At 39.3% G+C, this 24,297-nt stretch overlaps 1 protein-coding gene and 1 non-coding gene across 3 annotated transcripts in view; both read right to left on the bottom strand.

The window, feature by feature from the left end:
• The window catches only part of LOC131199693 (acetylserotonin O-methyltransferase-like), a 30,963-nt gene extending 6,723 nt beyond the window's left edge, over positions 1–24,240 (bottom strand). Inside the window, exons 1-5 of one of the 2 annotated variants that reach the window (XM_058185730.1) lie at positions 24,100–24,240; positions 13,425–13,461; positions 9,180–9,308; positions 6,927–7,101; positions 1,620–1,749 (exon numbers count right to left, since the gene is read on the bottom strand). In XM_058185730.1, the coding sequence (XP_058041713.1) occupies positions 1,620–1,749; positions 6,927–7,101; positions 9,180–9,251 (377 nt within the window). In that variant the 5' untranslated portion in view covers positions 9,252–9,308; positions 13,425–13,461; positions 24,100–24,240. Of the gene's footprint in view, positions 1–1,619; positions 1,750–6,926; positions 7,102–9,179; positions 9,309–13,424; positions 13,566–24,099 lie in introns of those variants that run through there. The other variant, XM_058185729.1, reaches the window with a different exon arrangement.
• LOC131200320 (small nucleolar RNA SNORA5) lies at positions 22,072–22,194 on the bottom strand. The gene has a single exon (XR_009155585.1). It is a non-coding gene; the product is annotated as a small nucleolar RNA SNORA5 (small nucleolar RNA).
• Positions 24,241–24,297: the final 57 nt, after the last annotated feature.

Here is a 24,297-nt window from a genome sequence, read left to right as displayed (position 1 = left end):
TTCACAGTTCAAAATTTATTCTAAAGAATTCATTATTAATTATTATTAATAAATATTATCAATTAATTAATAATAATATTAATTATTATTATTATTAATAATAATAAATAAATAATATTATTATTATTTATAATAATTATTATAATAATAATTATTATTATCTAAAGAATTCATTATAAGCCTTCACTTTCTCAAGTACGGTTAAGTAGAATCTGGTAATTTCATTAAAAAGCAGCATAGAAGTTTGTTGGGTTCTTTTAATGTTTTTGGTTTAAAAGAAGTTTCAGGAGCAGTCTCGGTTCTTCAGGTTTATAAATTAACTGTTAATGGATCTGTAGGAAAAAAATATCCCCCCCAAATCTTTTTGTTTTAAGATTAACGTTGGACCAGACTAGGTTAAATAGAGCTGTTCCTACAGTAAGTCAAGCGGTTCCTTTCATTGTAGAGTTTCAATGTTGTGAACAGAGATGGTCATTCTAGTAATTGGCAAGCAAGTCTGGGGAGGCCTATCTGATGAAGACTGGAATGATAAACAGGTAGTTTTTAGATTACAATCATTTGTTTACCAAGCATTCAAAGTTATAACAGTATTGAATGACTGGTCCTCGGAGTTCCAGCCATTGCAGAATCTATGCAGTGATCATAATTTCTGATGTTTCCTGTCAGCTTCCTGCAAGCAAGTCAGTGGAAAAGCTGGCAGGAAGTTGTAAGTTGTGATTACATGAGACAATAGCTTAATGGCCTGTGCACTCCTCACATAATGATGGCAACTGAGACTGCTAGAATTACGATTGCTTAGCCACAAGGTCACATAACATCATGCTTTATGATTGCATCAGTTAGTGATGGAAAATTCAGCCCTAATTGCTTATGGAATTTGAGGAATATCTGTAACAGGAATATGTTGACATTTTTATATTTTAAGTACTGTTTAGCACTCAAAAAAGTGTTACGTTTATACTGATTTCTGCTCTTTTTCTTTTTATTGCTTAGAAATTGTTCTTTGAATTTTTGCCTTTGCAACTGCTGCTTTTCATTTTATTGTAACTTAAGTATGCCTCTTGTGATCTAAATTACAGTTATAACCAAACTTTGGAAGTTGTTTTTATAGGCAGAATCCTCTAATAGTTACTAATGTTTTGATATAAATTACAATTTTATTTATTAAAAGTTATTGACTTTGCATTCAGTATAAATAATCTGAACATCATTTTTTAAAAAACATGTTACTAAAATATCACCGTTTTCATAGTTTATATTTCTTTGAAAAAAATAACTGAATATTGTTAAATCCATGACAACATCTTAAAACATTATTCAAGTCCTCCTCCTATTTACAAAAAGTTACCTATCAGTCATAAACTTTAATCTCAGTCTTCATCTTAATGAAATGACTCCATAGCAGAACTCCAAAAGTTTGCTCTTCTTGCTTTTATTATTAGAGTTTCGGTTTCTGTTCCATTATCTGTTATGCAAAGCTTTTTAATAATGGAATCAATTAAAATAAATCAATTAAAATTGTCAGGAGCAACATCAGGTCAGTAACATAACATAAGATGCCCTTTCATGCTCTATCTTTATTTATTCTAGTGTACTAATCTCCTGCTGAGTCCGTTTACCTCACAGCATCAGGCAAATGTTGCATTGATGGATATAGAACATCAGAATAGAACTTTATGGAATAATATTGAGACTTTGGGCTTGATTTGACTAGGTAGAGATTGGTAAAGTCTGTGTTTCCATAAAGATCTAAAAAAGAAATGAAAATTACAGATATCATTGTATGTAACTGTCTTTCAATTCACTAGAGCAATACTTGCAAGATTGCCTTAAACTACTTCTTTAAAAACAAATTATGCTGTATTTATGTCAAGTGTATGACAATATTACAAGAGCCAGTTTGGTGTACCGTATATACTCGAGTATAAGCCGATCCGAATATAAGCCGAGGCACCTAATTTTACCACAAAAACTGGGAAAAACTATTGACTCGAGTATAAGCCGAGGGTGGGAAATGAGGCAGCTACTGGTCAATGTAAAAAATAAAGATAGAGCCAAGTAAAATAACATGAATATTTATTTGAACGAAAAACAATAAAAGTGCAAAAGGGGGAAGGAGGATTCCCAGCTTTAGAAAATTTAGAACTACGCCACCTTTGGTATGACCTGAGCATAGCTCATAAAATTATCTGCTACAATGTACTTCCTATCAATGACTACTTCAGCTTCAACCACAACAATACACGAGAACACAATAGATTCAAACTTAAAAGTGAACCTCTCCAATCTAGATTGCAGAAAATGTGACTTCAGTAACAGAGTTGTTAATGCCTGGAATGTGCTACCTGACTCTGGTCTCTTCCCAAAATCCCCAAAGCCTTAACCAAAGACTATCTAGTATTGACCTCACCCCATTCCTAAGAGGTCTGTAAGGGGCGTGCATAAGAGCACCAGCGTGCCTACCGTCCCTGTCCTAATGTTCCCTTTAGTTGTATTCCTTTTATGTATTCAATTCATGCTTATATTTATATAATTATTTAATATGTATTTGACAAAATAAAATGAATGAATGAATGAATAGAATAGAATAGAATAGAATTTTTATTGGCTAAGTGTGATTGGACACACAAGGAATGAATGAATGAATGAATGAATGAGTGAGTGAGTTACTTCAACAACATTGTCTCACAGAAATTGACAATACAACTGCAAGCATGAAAATGAGTCCTCCTTTAGCTTCCAAGGGACCAGGGTGCCTCTGAAGGTCAGTGCTCTAAGCACTAAGAACCCAGCACAAATCTAAGCCTGTATGCACACCAATAGTGAAAATACCCTGCACAGTGTCTCTTGGCAGAGAAGGTTAATTTTCATAGACGTTGGGGTGGCTCTTTTTTTTTTTGGCAGGGCAATAAGGGTCTCTAATATCATTAAACCCAAGTGTGAGGAAAAAGACAGCAGCTAAAATGTTAAGGCCAGTTGTGTGACCTTCTCCAATACAGTTGGCCTGGCTGTTTGCCAAAACTTAAAACACCCTCCCATCCCCCTCCTGCTAAAGCTTCTTTCTTAAAACAATTGTGGTCTTTGCCTTTCATGTCGCTCAACCTTTCACCTGCCAGGTTCCTAGCCCTTCACCCTTGACCCACTGCTGTGTTTGCTTAGCATTGTGCCAATCGACTTTAGAAGTCTGTGTGTGTGTGTGTGTGTGTGAGAGAGAGAGAGAGAGAGGGAGGGAGGAGGAGTGCAAAGGGGAAGGAGGATTCCCAGCTCTAAACAAAGGGAAATCCCGGAATGCCAGCGAAGGCGGTGCTCGCTCCTCCTCCCTTGCTCAAAAGCCCCAATAACCTTCACCAGCAAGGCAGACCCCCACGGGAAGGAAGGGGACGGGCTGACTCACCGAGCATCTGGCTGAAGAGCAGCTGCTCCAGGTCGCCCAGCACGGTGAAGCACGGAGGGAGAAGAAAGAATGAAAGAAGGGGAGGAACGGCCCCTCCTTTCTCTCTCTCTCTCTCTTCCACCGCCGCGGAACAGAAGGGGACTAGGGCGCGCACACACACGCCCAGCTTCTGAAGCACGGAGGGAGAAGAAAGAATGAAAGAAGGGGAGGAACGGCCCCTCCTTTCTCTCTCTCTCTCTCTCTTCCAACGGGAAAACGCTCTTTCGCTATGGGGAGAGGAGGAGGGAGGAGGAGGTGGGCTTGCTTATTCAACCCTTCCCGGCTAGCCATCCAGCCCTTCCCAGGAGAAGGCGAGGAGTTTTGGGCGAGCGACCTTTTTGCTAGAAAGCGGCAGCTGCTGCCCCAACACCACCAGTTGGGGCGGGAGCCGGGTGAGCTGCAGTAACTCCCGCCAGGCTATGCATTGGCGCGGGGAAGCCCTGGCGGTGCAGTCCTTCTCGGCTGAGGAGGAGGTTTCCCCCTCTTCTCTCTCCCGTTCGCCTGAACATCTGCCTAGCAACAATGACGACACGGGAGAACCTTTTTCTACTGGTTGAGCTTGGCCAATCGCCGCTTGCTCTGAGTTGCTGCATTGTTTGTTCACCGGGCGTCTCAATTTACCAGAAAGCGGAACGCGAGTTTGAGGGTCGCGGGCGGGATGGCGCTGCGCTCTGCGCCGCCGCGAGAGCCACCCCAAAGGCCAGAAGAAAAGGTCATTCCATCGGAGTAATGGAGCGAAGGAGCCTTCGCTCCATTACTCCGATGGAATGACCTTTTCTTCTGGCCTTTGGGGTGGCTCTCGCGGCGCAGAGCGCAGCGCCATCCCGCCTTTCCTCAAACTCGCCCGCTTTCTGGTAAATTGAGACGCCCGGTGAACAAACAATGCAGCAACTCAGAGCGGCGATTGGCCAGCTCAACCAGTAGAAAAAGGTTCTCCCAGGTCGCCATTGTTGCTAGGCAGATGTTCAGGCGCAACGGAGAGAGAAGAGGGGGAAACCTCCTCCTCAGCCGAGAAGGCTGGCGGCCCTGCCCAGCCCTCTCACTGCACCACCAGGGCTTCCCGCCACCGCCACAGAGCGAGCCCGACCTCCTGCCCGAATCGCGCCGTGCGAGTGCTGATGCGGAGGTGCCCAGTGCCGCCTGAGCTTGCCGGCTGGTAGAGCGCGAGCCCCGGGAGGCTGAGGAAGGAGCGGCGGCGGCGGGGTTGCAGCCCAGCCGGGCTCGCACAGCATGGGTAAGGCGGGAGAGGAAGGAGCCTTCGCTCCATTACTCCGATGGAATGACCTTTTCTTCTGGCCTTTGGGGTGGCTCTCGCGGCGGCGAAGCTCGCGGTCGGGAAACCTCCTCCTCAGCCGAGAAGGCTGGCGGCCCTGCCCAGCCCTCTCACTGCACCACCAGGGCTTCCCGCGCCAATGCACAGTCCGCCAAGTTTGCGCCGTCCGCCCACCAGACACGGGAATGGGGGCGGCCTGGGGCGACAAATCCCGAGACCCCGGCGGGCCCGCTCCCCGTCCCTCCCATGGGAGTCCGTTCGGTACCCCCTCCTGTGCGGGGTTCCCGAAGACGTAGACTCGAGTATAAGCCGAGGGGACGTTTTTCAGCACAAAAAACGTGCTGAAAAACTCGGCTTATACTCGAGTATATACGGTAATTATTAAGATCCCAGGCTAAAAAATTGGAGAGTGTAAATTCCTGTCCCAGATTACACACAAAGCCAGCTGGGTGATTTTGGGCTAGTCACTTTCTCTTACCCATAGGAAGGATGTGGTGGCAAAGCTCTTCTGAAAAACCTTGCTACAAAATCTGCAAGGACCTATGGTATCTAGGCAGTTTCTGAGCATCAGACACAACTGAATGCAAGAAAAAAAATCATAATAATATGATCACAGGTGCAGATAATCCTGACTTTTAGGGGAACAAAACTGATCCTTAAAGCAAAGAAGGGTCTACACAATATGGCATTCTATAGGTCTGTTGCATTGTTAAATCGATATTTTTTAAAATCACCTACTGGCCAGTGTAGGATACTAAATGCATTTGTAAATTATAATGTAAAAGGCGGTGCAATAGCTCAGCTGTTAAAGATGCTGAGCTTGTCAGCTGAAAGCTGACAGCCTGAGTTCGAGATCCAGGTGCTGCATGATGGCTGCAAATAATCCTGACCTTTAGAGGAATAAAACTGATTTGTGATTATCTTTAAAGCAAACAAGGATACACACAATATGTTATTCTATAACTCAACTGCATTTTAAATCAGTATTTTTAAAAATCACCTATTGGCCAGTGGAGTGCAGTAAATGTATTTGTAAATTATAGTGTGCTTTTTGGCAAACGTATATTTATCTTTCCAAATTTTCCTTTTATTAAAAAAAAAGTTAAAATATATAACTACAAAAAGAAAAAACAGAACAAACAAACAAGGCATTTAAAAAGGTGCATTAAAAACATGAACACAAACACATGTACACATGTGTATATATGCGATCTCGCCCTGTGCTATTACCATGCTTGCCACACATTTTGGGGGCTAACAGAAGAAGTAGGGAGAGCTAATTTTTAAAAAATGGATCCCCGTATAAGACAGCTCTCTTCTTATGTCTCCTGCAAGATTGAAAGACCAGTGAGAGCTAGGACATGAGTGGTTTAAAAAGAGCAGCCACCCAACCTCAAGGTTTTGCTGCTATTTGCTCCGCAGAACAGATTCTCCAGGTCTAAAACTCAAACAGAATGGGCTTAAGCAGAGTGTCTGGGCATTGGAGAAGACGACCTTAGAAAGAGGGGCTGGGCAGGATCTGTTTCTAAGCCTTGTGATTGCACTAGCAAGCAAAGGGGATCCTCCTCAAGAATTTATTTCAGAGAAGAGGGAGAACGCTTTTTTCAGACTGGAATAGTGATGAGAGGCAGCCAAAGAAAAAAGACACATGTCCTTTAACTCTTATGGAAATACATTCAAGGCTGTGGTTAACAGGACTTAAAGAGGTGCCAGCCTCCTGATGTGTACCAGTCATTTAGCCAAGTGCAATGGCTGGTTTGTTTTTTCCCCCAAATTTCATTAGAGTTGGGATTTGTATATAATTTTATTTTGGAAATCGTTCAATCCCACTATACAACAGTAACACTCATAGTTTGGAAACAAAGTTGATTTTGTTTTGTTTTGAAAAAAGCAGGGACACCATCTCAAAATGCCATTTTTTTGCTGTTCTGATTTATATGTCTTTGCCACTGTGAATATACAACTTTGGGAAGAGCAAAAAGGTCCTGTGAAGCAAGCTAGACCAAATCTCAAAGACAGTAATAATGGACTCAACACATATAAACACATACACAAACCTAATTACTGCACACAATACCAGCTTTCTGGCCGTGATTTCTGGAAGCCCCTCTTCTACAAACTCTTAGATCTGTAAAGCTCAACAGTTGTAGCCATCTATTGCCCACAGTTAAAGAACAATTGTTGGCCATTCCAGTTGCTTCCTGCTTCTCACATGATTACCTTTGCCATCCTTCCACTCCAGTGTCAGGAGCTTTAACCCCGCACAGGCCTCCAGCAGCCTCTGCATTCCAATGGGGCTGGTCTTCAAGAGCTCAGCCACAGCCACAGAGGACAGACATTCCCCTGATTCTCTCAGCAGATCGAAGACGCCCAACTCACAGGCAGTTGAAATGACCTACAAAGAAAAGGAAAACAGAATCAAAAGCCGTGGCATTCTTCTCAGTTCCATCCAACGATCCCAAAATCTATTTGTATTGTTTACTGAAGAAGGAATCAAGCCGGCCTACGCATGTTAACTAGCCCCACCAGCTATTGAACAAGAGGAGAACAGGCATTATGTAGAGAGTTTTTTGTTGAGTTGCATCTCCTCTGTGCTGAATGTGGGTGTACTAACACCTATAAAACAACCAATGTTCCTTTCTTGTACAGTTCTGTGCTTTGCTCAACTTATTTATAGACATATTCAGGCAAGCTTATTCAGGCAAAATGGATACACAGAGAGAGAGAGAGAGACAGACAGACAGACAGACAGACAGACAGACAGACAGACACAGAGACTGAAATAGCAGATTCCTTCTAAGATCTGATGTAACCAGATTTATTCATCTTGGATCCCACCAGTAGTGGGTTTCAATTTTCTTCGCTACTGGTTCACTATTGGGAGCGTGCGGGTGTGCATGCTTGCTTCGTGAGTGCACGGCGCTTCGGTGCACGCGAAGAAGCTGCACATGCAAAGAGCATTTTTGATGACGTCCGGGCAGGTGAGCAGAGCCTCCCGCCACTGCTACCAGTTCATCCGAACTAGGGTGAACTGGTTGCAACCCACCATTGGATTCTACTTCCTAGAAGGAACCTTTCAGCCTTGAGGGCTTTAGGGACCATAACTGAGTTATATTGAACCACAGAAGGTATTCAGAAAGAGCAGCATTTCTGCTCTTGTGAAGAAGAAGGGGAAGAGAAAAACAATATCTCTCTTTGATTCACACTCCATCTTTTTTATACATATTCTATGCTATTATTGGGAGATACCCAAGTGGGGGGAAAAAACTGAAGAAAATAATATGTGATCCTACCTGACTGAGGGAAAAAAATAGATCCTACCTATGATACATTCCATTGGGGAAACTAAGTTTTATGGTAGAATAAAATAATGATTCTGCCTCTTTTGTATTGTTACAACGATTTATTCAATTAAAAATGAATAATTAAAAAGTAATTAAACTAATACAGGAAGAACTGTTGAACCTCCCTTCTACTATAGTGAACACAATTGAGATTCCACATTTAGTATTCAAGGTTTTCTGAAAGAAATTCAATCAAAACTTACCAAATAAAGGAAATCTCAATACGTAAATGCAATATTATATATAGAACGGATATACATTTTGTTACAGGATTAGCATTAAAACATGAAGTAAGATAACAACTTCATAAGGAACCATCATCATCATTTTAGCCATTATCTATCCACTGCAGGATGATGAAGGCCTTTTCCGCATGTTTCCAATCCATATAGTTCTGAGCTTTCTTTTGCCAATTGGGCCCATAATACTTGCTGATGTCATCAATCCATCTTGTTTTAGGTCTCTTTCATGAACACTTTTTTATCAAGTGGGAGCCATTCCATGATTGCTTTTGTCCACCTGCCATCAGTTTTTCTTGCTATGTGACCAGCCCATTTCAATTCTTTTACTCTCTTGATGATATTGTATGCTTTCGTTTGTTCCCTAATCCATGTGTGGGTCTTTCTAGTTTGTCTTGTAAAGCCAAGCATGTAACTTTCCATGGTTCTTTGAAGAAAGGTATACAGTCACTAAATTATTTAATAAATTAGCTGGGAGATTTATTCACAGAAATTAACCTTAGTCCTTAGGACACAGAAACTCTAACAAACTTGATAAAATCATCTATGTAATTAAAAAGCCAAAAGTTGTTATTAAAAATATTAAGGAATTTTCCCATGTCTAAAGCATGGTGTAATAACATTTTGTCAACTGTAATTGTGGGCCCATTTTAATGTTTCATTGGCAAAAGAAGAGCATATCTGAACAAGAAAAATAACCTTATGATGTCCACTGAAGCCAATCTGCTCAGAAGAAACAAGAAGGAATTTTGCAGTCAATTAGTGACTATTTCATCACAACATAAACATAAACTTTGTTGATTCTGTTGTTTTCACAATCATTGAGAAATGGAGGATCTTTTGTAGTTTCAAAGTTAAGATTTAATATGTTCAGGTATTACCCTCCTTACCTTGAAAGTTATAAACGAATGCTGATATTTAAACAATGTTTGAATAGCTTGGGTTTCTTCTGTTGAACTCATTGTTCTAGCTTCTCTTGTTGATCCAAAAAGACAATTCTTTGGCCAAACTTGTTATTCCTGTGTGTAAAAATTGTAAAATATAAGTGTCCTTAAGATGTTCCATGGCAAAAGCTATGAAGTATTGCTAATGACAAAACAAGGACACAGAAGGTCTTCAGAAATCTTTCAGCAATGGCTCCTGAATAAGTTTAGCTGCCCCAGCAATAGAGGACAGGTGACTCATGAAAAGCAGAAACAAAAAAATGGAAGGTCACCTCGATCCCCACAATGGACCAATGTCTACAAAAACTAATGGAGTTAGCCGAGTTGGTTAAATTGATTGTTTTGATCAAGAAAAAATATACAAATACTTTTATTTCTACTTTGAAACTACTTCTGGACTTTGTGCTTGATTAGATAGATTTGTTGTTAAAGAAATGGCTAGTTATTACAATTAAGTAAAAGTAAAAAGTTGAGGTTTGATGTTAATGCCTTATTCTACTGCACCAAAGGGAGTCAAAAGTCAATGCTTTTTTCCCCTTTTCTTTTCTTCACTTTTCCTTTCCCTCACTTTTCCTTTTCCTTTTCTTATGATGGCTCAGGCTGTAAGAAGCCTGTTATTAAAACACAGCTGCCTGCAATTACTGCAGGTTCTAGTCCCACCAGGCCCAAGGTTGACTCAGCCTTCCATCTTTTATAAGGTAGGTAAAATGAGGACCCAGATTGTTGGGGGGGCAATAAGTTGACTTTGTATATAAATATACAAATGAATGAGACTATTGCCTTACACACTGTAAGCTGCCCTGAGTCTTCGGAGAAGGGCGGGATATAAATGTAAACAAAAAAAAAAAAATTCCCTACTATTTACTTTTGTATCTTCTTTGTATGCTATATTATAAAGTAATAAAAAATTAGTAAAAAGGAAAGAAAAGCAGGAAATGAGGAATAGAAATAAATGAGCAACTTGTATGCTTGGTTGCAGGTCTGGTTGGCACACCATAAGAAAAATATGACATAAGGGCTTCCGGGTGGCGCCATCTTTCTCGCTGGGTGCCAATTTATGGCACTCCGCATTGAATACCGTAAAAGCCGGATTTAACAACTGATCCCGGCTTCATTTCTCTCTCTGGTTGAAAGAGAGAGACAGAGCAAGGGGGAGGAATTGGGTAGATTCCCCTAGGGGCTTTGTTTTTGTAATACAAAGTCCTGAACGGTGAATCCCCTTATTTACCCCTCCCCCACCTCCAGTATTCTCTGCGCTCCTGAAAAAGCAGGAAAAGAGGAAGATGTCCACTTCTGCTAGCAATTGATTTTTTTTGTGGATACGAAAAGCAGGCGGAACAAATGTGAGGAGCAATTATTGGTTTGCAAGTATTTTTGATTTTCTGACTTCCTCCCCCCCTTCAGTTTCGTTTTAGAGAAACTGAAAGCAGAGCGATACATCAAAGGGAGCTTTGCTGTTGAATCGAAACTGAATGGAGATTTTATCTTATTGTGTTTGACTGTGGACTGTTGGATTATATTACGCTGTTTAAGTACGTTACAAGGGGATTCTCAGCAGGAATTTTGTTATGGAGGTTCTTTCAGAAGAATGGGTTCGGACGTTATACAGGACTACACAGAAAGAATGTATTTAATTATTCAAAATACAAATTGATAAAAATGGTGACGTTTTGGATGAGAGTTTGGAGCAAATTAACCAGTGCAATTATTCGGAAAATGGAATGGAGGATATACAAATAAAAGTGGATAAATATGAAGATTTGATCGTGAAGAAACAAGGTGATCTAAAGAAGTTTTCTTTAAATAGTTTGGATGAGCTGCCTGAATTTGTGCTACAGGAGATTGTCCCTCAAATGGAAAAGATTCACAAGCTTAATGTTTCCCAAGAGTTCTCTTTTTGGACTGATGGAATATACGGCAGTAATTTTTGGATTTCTGGACATAAGGAATTACTAGGAAATATTGTGATTGACTTTTTAAAAGGAGCAACGAAGGAAAGACAGAGATTAATGCACCAAAAAAAATGGCAAGAGACAATAGTATTATTTTTGAAACAAGGTTTTTAAAATATTAATAGACAAAAATATTTGTGTCCCGAAAGAATTATATGGTTATATGGTTATAGAAGCTATAAGGAGATATTCTCTGAATTGGATTGGATTTTTACGTTTTAGCTGGTTTTAAATATTTTAGGATTAATTTGTTCTACTGATTTATATATTTTATTATTGTTTATTGTTAATTTTTTGAAGGATTTGGTTATGTAAGGAGGAAGTCAGAGCTAGAGAGGGAGAATTGGTATAATAGTTTTGGGAAAAAAATTTTTTTTTTAGCATATGTTTGTTTTATTTTTAACTATACCTTGTGTTTGTTCCGGGAAGCCAGGGGGGGAGGGGGAGGGGGTTTGTGAAGGGAAAGGGGTTGGGGGGAAAGGGGGGAAAAAATTTTTGTAAAACTTTTTGAATAAAAAAAAAAAAAAGAAAAAAAGAAAAATATGACATAACTCTAAAAGGTGTAAATTAGGGCACTCCAAAATATTGGAGGATGGAGTAGCCTCTCTAAGTTGAATGTTTCCAAGCTGAATGGCAGCAATAAATACAGTCCAGAGAGAATATGGGGCCATCGGATCCACATGAACAAATCAAACAGTAAAAGAAAGGGAAATCCAGAAAGGTATTTGGTAAGTGAGCTTCATTTCCAGCCAATCATCTTAAGCCTTCTTTTATATATGTTCAAGTTAAACTACTGCTTCTCATCTTTAATGCCCCCGATCTATAAACTCCATAATGTCTGCCAGACCTTAATTCTCCAGAGGACTCTTTTTGTTCCTCCCTTCAGGGTGTCTGCCCCTGGTTCTCCATATGGGACTTAGGAAAAACAGTGTCAAAACTATTCAGATAATTTCCCTTTAAACTGTTTGAGAAAATGGGAAATGATGAGAAAAGGGAAAAGGCAGAAAAGAAGAACTGGCATTTTATTTTAGGAATGTGGGTTAAGTATATGTCTACAGCTAAGGAGGAAAGTATTTTAGAATATGGAAAGTGGGGAAATAGTAAAAAGGAACATGATATGGAAAGTGAATTTTAGAGAATTAGAAAATGCTAATATTTATATTTAGAGAGCTATTAGGATAGATGGGGAAGAGGTAAAGAAGGGCAAAAACTAACCAACAAGTTTTAGAACAAATAATTTAAAAATAGTACCTTAAGCTCTAAGGAAGAATTTAAAAGACCCTGTATCCAAGAGTCAATATATTAAAATAACCCTAAAATACTACTATTGAAATAATTAGTATATGCATACTGCAGAAAATATAGTAACATTTACTACTGAGTATTTCTTTACAAAAAAACAGATTTATTTTTCACATTGAATATTAGCTTAGCTAGAATCAGAATGGAAAAATTCTAGAAATCAAGTTATGTAAAGAGAATATTTTTATTTGCCATTTTCCACCTCTTTTTTCCTGACTATTAGAAGTTCTAATTTGTAGATGCTAATGATTTCTATAAAGTCCTTGGCAAAAGAGGTGTATTCTGTGCAAAGGAAAAGCCATGAAAAACTTGATAGAAAATCTTAGATTAGTAGCTTCTTACAGATAATACAGTCCATGCTTCACAGACAGGAAGTGCTGAGTTTAGTGGCTGAAGTCCAGGGATGAAATGCTACCAGTCTGAAACGTTAATAAAAAATGCTACTGGTTCACCAAACCAGTAGTAAAAAAAATTTCCGACGATCAACTGAGTGACATGTAATTGTCAGAACTTTTTTTTTTACTTTTTAAGCATTTTTTTTACTACACGTTTGGGCGATTAGATAGTAAAGAAAATGCTTTAAAAAGTAAAAAAAGGCTTGGATGATCTCAGCTATCCTGTGTGATTGTCCAAGCATTTTTAAAAAACTTTTTTAAAGCATTTTTTTTACTACCTATTCACCCAAAAAGTAGTAAAATTGCTTTAAAAAGTTTTTTAAAAGGTTCCCAAGATTGCGCACAGCAGCTGATTTCCCCACCCCCGCTCTTCTACTTATCTTCCCAAGCCTCCTTTTGCTGTGTACTGTGCATACGTGCGCAGTGTGTGTTTGGTGCGAATGGTGTATGCACACACAGTGCACACTTGGTGCGCAGTGTGTATGCGTGGCCAGTGAACTGGTAGCAAATCGGTTCAGATTTCACCACTGCTAAAGTCTTACCTGCACAACAGCTGAGCAGAGGAGATTCCAAGTCAGTCTTTCAAGGGCCAGTGTCATGAGATGTTCAGGATAAATGTCAGTTTGAGACAAAGGAAGAGAAGTCAGAGAGTCAGTATATATATCTGCAGAATATAGGAATGGTTCCAGGAGTTGCTTAATTTACATGCCAAGACAATTCTGATCCTGCCACGTCTTCACTGTAGATGTCATTATGGCTGGGAGCCTCAAGCAATAAAAATATGATTTTGGGAAAACATCTGTTTTCAATGCAAAAAGAATCATGGAACAATAATCGTAGGTTAATTAAATTATATTGGCTTGCTTTCTTTTCTTTTTATACTAGTTAACTTTCTGGCTTCTATACCATCTTGCATTTGGATCTCTCTTGCATTTTTCCCATTATCAATTATATTTAGTTTCTTCTTCCCTGAGATAGCACTGTATTATCAGAATTTGTATTTTGGACAGGGCTAATTGAGCCTGGGTTCTTTCCAGGGCTGTTATTCCTGAGATGGGGAAGACTGTGACTAGTTACAATTATCCTTGCTGCCATCTCCATTATTGGTCTTAACTACTGTTGCTTCCCTTCCCTTCCTTAAGGCCACTTTGACATGGCTGTTTGGCTGGAATTGCTTAACTGGACTTTTGCTCTTCTCTAGCAGGACTTTAGTTTTCCCATGGAGGCCAATGCTAACGGACTCAGACCTAGCACTGTGAATGTTTGGCTGATCGTGGGTGGTATGCTGTAGGTTTGCACAACTAAAACAAAGAACACTAAAATGTGCCAAAAATTGCAAGATACAGTCCATAAATCCTAAATTATCTCTTCCCAGGTACTCTTGCACATAACTAAATGAAGAATGTATTCTGGAAATAATAGATTTTGTTGGAACATGTACTGTAATCCAGCTACCTATAATACCCAGCCTCAGTTTGAAGACGGTCACAGAAAAAAGAGTTACAATTTCTTATGGCAACTTATCCCACTGATAGGCAGCTGTTACACCCTGGAAGTTCCTCTGGGTGTCCAGCCTGAACATATTTTGTTCTACTTTAATCTATTACTTCTGCTCCCATTTTCTAGGTTGATAGAGAAAAAGTCTGTCCTGTATGTGACCATATTTGACAACTTCAATCTTTTCTGTAGACCAAATCCACCCAGATCCTTTAACTTTTGATTCTAGGAATTGGCTTCCAGATACCCTAATGCCTTAATAGCTGTTCTGAGCTTTCTCCAATTTCTCACAGTTCCTTTGAATTCGGCTTTCCAGAACTGGACACAATATTCCAAGTTTCATCAGGGTAGAATATAGTGGTACCGTTACCTTCCATGATTGGGATGCTATCCTTCAGTTCTTGCACCTCAAGGCAGTTCTTGCCTTCCAAATAGCTGTGTGACTTCCCTTTTCTCAGGATGCAAGTTACAAACCAGATCTCCCCTATCTTATGCATGTCCTTTTCTCTTTCTTTTCTGAGCCAGATGCAAAATTTTACATTTTTCTTCATTTAGTTCCATTGTATTTTTTTTTCAGTTAACTATGCTTTGCCAAAGTGAACCTTAGCCATCTTCATGTTTTCTTGTCACAAAACATAAAGTACCATTCCATTATTCTTTATTAATTCCAATTCTTCATCTATCCAATTCATATTCCAGAAGCAGAATAGAACAAAACAGGGATACACAACTCCCAGGCCTCAGCCCAGTACAGGGCTGATGCCCATTTGGAACCAGACCACGGAAGTGGCGGGCGAACACACGCATGTGTAGCTCCACTTGCACTAGTGGCAGGCACGTGTGCCTACTGCTTGCATGGAACTATCCCCTCTAACCAGTCTGTAAAGCCGGAAAGGTAGGGGAAACATTGGAATAGAATCAACTATTGAACAAATCATGACATTGATTGCTGGAACTTCCTCTTCAACATGGAACAGGAAGGAATTGGGGCAATATTATTTTCTTCCTAGAATAATATCAAAGATGTTTTCTTTCCTTAACTTAACATAACATAACATAACATCAGAGTTGGAAGGGACCTTGGAGGCCTTCTAGTCCAACCCCCTGCCCAGGCAGGAAACCCTACACCATCTCAGTCAGATGGTTATCCAACATTTTCTTAAAAATTTCCAGTGTTGGAGCATTCACAACTTCTGAAGGCAAGTCGTTCCACTTATTAATTGTTCTAACTGTCAGGAAATTTCTCCTTAGTTCTAAGTTGCTTCTTTCCTTGATCAGTTTCCACCCATTGCTTCTTGTTCTACCCTCAGGTGCTCTGGAGAACAGCCCAACTCCCACTTCTCTGTGGCAGCCCCTGAGATATTGGAACACTGCTATCATGTCTCCCCTAGTCCTTTTTTTTTGTTAAACTAGACATACCCAGTTCCTGCAACCGTTCTTCATATGTTTTATCCTCCAGTCCCCTAATCATCTTTGTTGCTCTTCTCTGCACTCTTTCTAGAGTCTCAACATCTTTTTTACATCGTGGCGACCAAAACTGGATGCAATATTCCAAGTGTGGCCTTACCAAGGCATTATAAAGTGGTACTAGCACTTCACGTGATCTTGATTCTATCCCTCTGTTTATGCAGCCCAGAACTGTGTTGGCTTTTTTAACAGCTGCTGCACACTGCTGGCTCATATCTAGATGGTTATCCACTAGGACTCCAAGATCCCTCTCACAGGTACTACTATTGAGCAAGGTACCACATATACGGTACTGGTGCATTTTGTTTTTTTGGCCTAAATGTAGAACCTTACTTCTTGGAAACCATCTTTGCAGAGGAGAACATTCAACTCAGTTGCTGATTGTTCTTTCTCTTCAGTGAAGAGCAACATTAACAAGGAGTAGGTGTGGGCTGTGAAAGCCCCTCCTGTCTTCATCAAGAAGCAATTCCACTATTACAATAGCACTAACTGTTTCAAAATATGTTTCAGTGATTTAGAGGTGAGAAAATGCTACTACTTGTTTCAACAGTCCAATGAACATTGCACAATGTTTTGAACATATCCCAATTTATGTTAAGAATATTTCTTTCAGATATGATATATTCATGGTCAACCCAAACAAATTTATTGTTGTTCTTGTTATTATCATATTTTTTCATTATGTATTACATCAACTCAGTCAATTTTACAGCAAGTGTAGAAAGACTGCTGACATATTTTTACGCAGTAGAAGTCAGGAAGTAACAAAGTGCCCCAGGAACACAGTGAGAAATGCTAATAGTTACCCTTTTCATAGTGCAGATACTAAAATACAGATAAACCAGAGCTTCACAACAGAGACCCTTTGGATTGTAGAGCAGAGGTAGCTTTGTATTTATTTGTTTGTCTACTTACTTACTTACTTATTAATTATTTTTACAAAGAACTCAAAGCATATCCATATTCCTACTCATTTTAATTTGCCTCCTTTTCACATGTAATATTACAAACCAGGTCCCCTCTGTCGTATACATGTCCCTTTCTTTTCTCTTTCTTTTCCAACCCAGATACAGAATTTTACATTTTTCTTCATGTTCAGTTAACTTTGCTTTGCCATACCATGACATCCTCAGGTAAACCCACCATTTTATTGTTCTTTATTAATCCATCTCTTCATTTATCTAATCCATATTTTGTAGACTCTGGAAGACGAGTAGAAACCAGAAAGGTTAAGGAATGCTGAAATAGAACCTACCTGCAATCACTAATCAAGACAATGATTGCTGGAACTTCCTTTTCAACATTGAACAGCAAAGAAAGAGGGACGATGCTATTTTCTTCTTAGAATAATATGAAAGAGGATTTTTTCCCCCCTTAACTCAACTTCTTGGAAACCAGCTTTGCGTTAATGTACATTAAATCCAGTTTCTGATTGTTCTTTACCTTCAGTGAAGAGCAACATTAATAAGGAGTGGGCTGTGAAAGCCCCTCCACTGATTTCATCAAGAAGCAATTCCACTATTACGACAGCATTACCTGTTTCAAAATATGTTTCAATGATTTAGAGGTGAGAAAGTGCTACTGCTTATTTCAACAGCCCAATGGACATTGCACAATATTTTGAACATATAATTATAAAAAGAATTATGGCACCATATTAGTTTGTTATGTAAATAATGCTGATAATTTCCCTTTTTTTTAGTAGTTAGCTTTCTGGTTTCTGTGCTGTCTTTCATCCAGGATCTCCCTGGCATTGTCTCCTTTATCAGTTTTGTTTAGTTTCTTCTTCCTTCTGATAGTGCTGCATTATCAGAAGTTGTGTTTGGACTGGTCAGTTTTAACCTTTGCTCATGTCCCATGACTCTATGAGGAAAATGCTGTTTCTTGTTCACTCTCATGGCGTTCCCCAGTTGCTGGCTGTTCCCTTTGAGACGGTGTGTGTGTCTCACCTCCTCCTGAAGTTTCTAGAGATGGGTTAGTGTTTCCTTCCAGGGCTATGGGGAAGACTGTAGCTAAACATTTATCCTTGCTGCCTTACTGCCCTTAACTATTGCTGCCTCCCTTTCTCCTAAGAACACTTTGGCATGACTGCTTAACTGGACTTATTTAACCAGGGTTTTGCTCCTCTCCAGCTGGATTTTAGTTTTTCCATGGAGACCAATGCTAACAGACCTAGGCCAGGGATGGGTTCCAAATTTTTTTACTACCGGTTCTATGGGCGTGGGTTATTTGGTGGGCGTGGTTTGGTGGTCATGTGACTGAGTGGACATGGTCAACTTGAAGTCAATCAGGGCAAGGTGGGGTGGCACCTTGCTGTGAGTGACATAAAGTTGGCCACGCCCATTCAGTCATATGACCAATGCTGCAGACACAGGATGATTTCTCCCAGGGGACAGCCAGAGCTTTGCTACCTCCTCTTTTCCTCAGAGGAGCTGCCTCCAAGTCCTTGTGAAGGGACACACACACATACACACACACACACACCACAACACAACAGACTCACACACAATGTAAAAGCAGCTGCACTTCACCCAAAATGGCCCCTGCAACAAGCAGGAACCTCACACAGTCACAAAAAACTTAAAAACTAACTTTCATACTTTACACACACATAATACAACACAACACAACTGACTCTCTCTCTCTCACACACACACAAAATGCCACATACAGCTTTGTGAGATTTAGTGTGTTTGTGTAGTTAGAGTGAAACACTACAGAAACATACCAAATCTCAGAATGCTGCACAAATATTTTATTTTATTTTATTTTATTTATATTTTTTAGATCAGGGGTCTCCAACCTTAGTAACTTTAAGGTTTATGGACTTCAATTCCCAGAGTTCCTCAGCCAGCAAAGGAGTTGCTCACTGAGGAGATGGATTCCAGGCAGGCAGATTCAATTGCTAGCTGATGCAACTGATGTAAAACATGGCTTTGCCAGCCCAAAAGAAGCTGTAATGAGGTAAGTGATGGGGGGGGGGATTGGGTGGGCCAGAGGAAAAAAAGATTTTAAAAGGCTCCTCTGAGGATCCCAGCTGAAGTTGCCTAATGACAGCCCAGAAGCTCTTAACTCAGCTGGGATCACTAGAGGAGCCTTTTAAAACCTTTTGTTTCAACAGCCTTTTCAGCCAAAGAAGTTGTTTTAAAAAAAAAACTTTTAAAGGGTTCTGATGATCCCTGCTCAGCCACGTGATCATCAGCGGGTTTTTTTTTTACTTTTAAAAGCATTTTTTTGGCTGAAGAAAAGATGCTTTTAAAAGTAAAAAAAACCCCTCTGATGATCGGGGAACCAGTTTGGGGGTGTGGCCAGCCAGCCATTACTACTGGTTCTCCAAACGCCAGAAGATTTTTACTACCGGCTCTACAGAACCGGAGCAAACCGGGAGCAACCCACCACTGACCTAGGCCTAGCACTGGGAATGTTTGGCTCATTAAACTATACATACAACAAATCACCACCAAAATCAGAAAAAACAATTTCCCCATATCAATAAAAAAGCTCCAATCCAAAAAAAAAATCCCTCTGGAGAAAAAACAAAAAGGGCTATGTAGCAAATTTCAAAAACCACTACAGAAATATATGCAATCAAATAAAAATTGAATGCACCAATTACCACACCAAGCAAGAAGAAGAAGAACAAATTCCAATCGTGCTTTTCATAATTTTGTAAACAACAAACTTAAAGACTCGAGATCCATCCCACCACTAAAAGAATCTAACGGCAAAGAATATAATGATGAAACAGCTAAAGCAAACATCTTTAACACATTCTTTGGCTCAGTCTTTGTTAACAGTAATGGCTCATATCTGACATTCCCTTATCGTACCAACAATGAGTACAATGACCTAACACAAATAGATTTCACAGAAGATAATGTTGAAAAAGCTCTTCGCAAACTGAAACCATCCCTATCTATTGGACCTGATGGACTATGTGCATACTTCTTAAAAAAGCTTTCCACTAATATAGCAGAACCCCTAAGCATAATCTTTGAAAAAGTTTTCATGACCAGTTCCCTTCCCAAACTTTGGTCACTAGCCACAGTCATCCCAGTCTTCAAAAAAGGAGACCCCAGCCTAGTTGAAAATTACAGTCCAATCTCTCTATGTTGCGTCACCTGCAAAGTAATGGAATCTATCATCAACCAATCCATTATCCTCCACCTTGAAACAAACAACCTACTCTCTAATAAACAATTTGGTTTCAGAAAAAACTTATCATGTAATTTACAACTTCTCCACTGCAAAAACATATGGACTACAAATCTTGATCAAGGCAAAGCAATATATGCAATTTACATAGACTTCTGTAAAGCTTTTGACTCAGTAGTACATGATAAACTTCTCCTAAAACTAAAATCCTATGGCATCTCAGGATCCCTCCACAATTGGATAACAGCTTTCCTGTCAAACAGACAAAAAGTGGTCAAAATTGGCAATGCTCTATCAAATCCTGTTCCTGTCAAAAGTGGCATTCCCCAAGGCAGCGTTCTTGGACCAACACTCTTCATATTATACATTAATGATCTCTGTGACCATATTACAAGTAATTGTGTTCTCTTTTCTGACGATGTCAAACTATTTAACGCCACCAACAATACAGCTACCCTTCAAAAAGATCTTGACTTTGTGTCTGAATGGTCTAAAACTTGGCAACTCCAAATCTCAACCAGCAAATGCTCAATCTTACATATTGGAAAAAAGAACCTAAACACTAAGCACAAGCTTGATGGACATTACCTTACAGATGACCCCCACCCTGTTAAAGACCTTGGAGTTTTCATATCAAATGATCTAAGTGCCAAAGCCCACTGCAACTACATAGCAAAAAAGGTTTTAAGAGTTGTAAACCTAATCTTGTGTAGCTTTTTCTCCAAAAACACTACACTGCTAACCAGAGCATATAAAACATTTGCTAGACCAATTCTTGAATACAGCTCAACTGTCTGGAACCCATACCACATTTCTGACATCAATACAATTGAACGTGTCCAGATATATTTTACAAGCAGAGTTCTCCACTCCTCTGAATACAACAAAATACCTTATGCCACCAGACTTGAAATCCTGGGTTTAGAAAATTTAGAACACACCGCCTTCGACATGACCTGAGTTTAACTCATAATCTATTACAATGTCCTTCCTGTCAAAGACTACTTCAGCTTCAATTGCAACAATATATGAGCACACAATAGATTTAAGCTTAATGTTAACCGCTCCAATCTTGATTGCAGAAAATATGACTTCAGTAACAGAATTGTTAATGCCTGGAATGCACTACCAGACTCTGTTGTCTCTTCCCAAAATCCCCAAAGCTTTAACCAAAAACTGTCTATTATTGACCTCACCCCATCCCTAAGAGGTCTGTAAGGGGCATGCAGAAGAGCACAAGCGTGCCTACCGTTCCTGTCCTATTGTTTCCTTTCATTATATCCAATTAATATAGTTATTACATACTTATGCTTATATATATATATGCTTATATATTGTATAATTATTTCATGCTTATGCTTATATATACTGTGTGACAAAATAAATTTTAAAAAATCATGCGTGGTTTGCTGCAGATACAGTCCATAAATCTTAAATTATCTCTTCTCATGTACTCTTACATATAAGCTAAATACAGAATGTATTCTGGAAGTAGTAGATCTTGCTGGTGTATACACCATAATCTACCTAGTGTATTTAGCCGCTGTTTGAAGACTTAGTGAGAAGTCCTATTAGTTATACCTTTTGTAGCACGGAAATTGAAATACAAATGAATCAGAGTTACACAACATAGGCCCTTTGGTTTATAGATCAGAAGTAGCTTTATATTTATTTATTTTTTATTTTTGCAAAGAACTCAAGATTGCGAACATATCCAACAGACCTTTCTTTTCCTATTTTTCCCACCAGAACAACTCTGTGAAGTGGCTTGGGTGAGTGAGTGAAAGAATGGCCCCAAAGTCACCCAGCCATCTTTCATGGCTAAACTGGGACTAGAACTCATGCTCTTGTTTTTTAGTCTGGTGCCTTAATCACTAGATCAAACTGGCTAGACCAAACTGCTTGAATCATTCTAGAACGACAGCTATTCTAGCATTGCAGTTGAATTAGTTATTCAAAGACGCTAGTTTAAGGTTCAGAAAAGTTGGATGGTGAATCTGATATCAGGACCTAATGGATTACATCCAGAGTTCTGACAAAACTGGAAGATGTTATTTCAGTACCATTGTATCATATCTTTAAAAAAATCCTGGAGCACCAAAAACTACCAGAGGATTGGAAAAGAGCTGATGTGGTTCCCATCTCCCCCCCCCCCAAAAAAAAGCGGGGGGGGGGAATTAGACCCAGGAAACTACAGATGAATCAGCCTAACTACCACCAATACCTGGGCAGATATTGGAAAATATAATAAAAAAACAGAATCAACATCACATGAAGCATGAACATTACATGAAGCACCATTTTATAAATCCTTAGTAAGATCACACCTGGAATACTGCGTCCAATTTTGGTCACCAATTACAAAAAAGATGTTGAGACTTCGGAAAAAGGGCAAAGAAGAGTAACTAAAATGATTAAGGGCCCGGAGACAACAGTTGCAGGAATTGGGTATGGCCAGTCTACAGAAAAGAAGGACTAGGAGTGACATGATAGCAGTATTTCAGTATTTGAGGGACTGCCACAAAGAACAGGGGGTCAACCTATTTTCCAAAGCACCAGAAGGCAGGACAAGAAACAATGGATGGAAACTAATCAAGGAAAGAAGCAATCTAGAACTAAGGAGAAAGTTCCTAACAGTGAGGAGAATTAATCAGTGGAACAGCTTACCTTCAGAGGTTGTGGGTGCTTCATCACTAAAGGTTTTTAAGAAAATACTGAACAGCCACCTATCTTCTGCTTGAGCGGGGCAGGGGGGATTGGACTAGAATTGGACTAGATTGGACTAATCTTGCATAGCTTCTTCTCTGGTAATATTGTACTACTAACTAGAGCATACAAAACATTTGCTAGACCAATTCTTGAATACAGTTCATCTGTCTGGAACCCGCACTGCATATCAGACATAAAAACAATCGAGAGAGTCCAGAGGTATTTCACAAGAAGAGTCCTCCACTCCTCTGCTCGCAATAAAATACCTTATGCCACCAGACTCCAAATTTTGGGCTTAGACAACTTAGAACTACGCAGATTTCAGTCTGACCTAAGCGTAGTACATAAAATTATCTACCACAGTATCCTACCTGTCAATGACTACTTCAGCTTCAACCAGAGCAATATACGAGCAAATAATAGATACAAACTCAAGGTAAACAGCTCCAAACTTGATTGCAGAAAATATGACTTCAGTAACAGAGTGGTCTGTTGCCACTCTGATGCCACTGATGCATGCTGAATGCACTACCTGGCTCTGTAGTTTCTTCCCCAAACTCCAAAACTTTAAACTGTCCACTGTTGACCTCACCCCATTCCTAAGAGGTCTGCAAGAGGCATGCATAAGTGCACCTGCATGCCTACCATCCCTGTCCTAATATTCCTTTTTACTTACTCTTTTCATGTATCCAAATTATGTTTATAATTTTACCTGTTATCTTATATATGATTGACAAATAAATAAATAAAATAATAAATAAAATAGAAGACCTCCAAGGTCCTTCCAGCTCTATTCTGATTGAAATGGCACTAGATTGACTAAATGTTAATGAATATGTAAATATTGTTTTGGTACCAGCATTCATTTGTAACTTTCAAGGCAAGGTGAGTAATACTCTCAGATATGAAATCTGAACTTTGAAACTACAAACAACCCTTCATTTCTCAGCTTTTTAATGGTTGTGAAAACAATAGAATCACAAAACTTTATGTTGTAACCACGTATTATTTGTTAAATAGCTGCAAGATTCTTTGCTGTGTTTTCTGAGCAGACTTGTTTCACTGGACATCAATAGGTTACTCAGGAAGACTTAATTTCCTAATATGTATGTACTAGATTATTAACTAGATAACATTTTATGCAGAAATATTTTCTGAATATTTTTATAAATACTTTTATTTCTGCCAATTAAAGAGCAAAGCAACTCAACAGAAAAACAATAACAAAAAATAGTGTAAACTAGTGTGTTTCTGAAACACAACCTATCTGAATCATGATAACATTTACTATAGTTTTTCTTATGCAAAAAGTTCCATGAGATTAAGCATGCAGTATTTAAATTCCATGTTCATGCATTATAAGCTTCTAAAATACACTATTTAACTCACCGTCTCCTTATTTGAAATTTCATCTAAATACATAGGGACACCCAACAGAATTAGTTTTTTTGCATCTGGACCAAGGTGAAATGCCTCCGGTTCTGACTGGATCTCGTGATCCGGTAGCAAACAAACATGGCCGGTGGTTTGGCGATCCAGTAGCGATGACGGAGCAAAGCTCCGCCCACCAGCCTGGGTATCATTACT

This window comes from Ahaetulla prasina, chromosome 5 (genome assembly GCF_028640845.1).
Source record: "Ahaetulla prasina isolate Xishuangbanna chromosome 5, ASM2864084v1, whole genome shotgun sequence".
Taxonomy (NCBI): domain Eukaryota; kingdom Metazoa; phylum Chordata; class Lepidosauria; order Squamata; family Colubridae; genus Ahaetulla; species Ahaetulla prasina.
The sequence above is the reverse complement of the archived record's forward strand: the minus strand, read 5'-3'. Positions and strand labels throughout refer to the sequence as shown.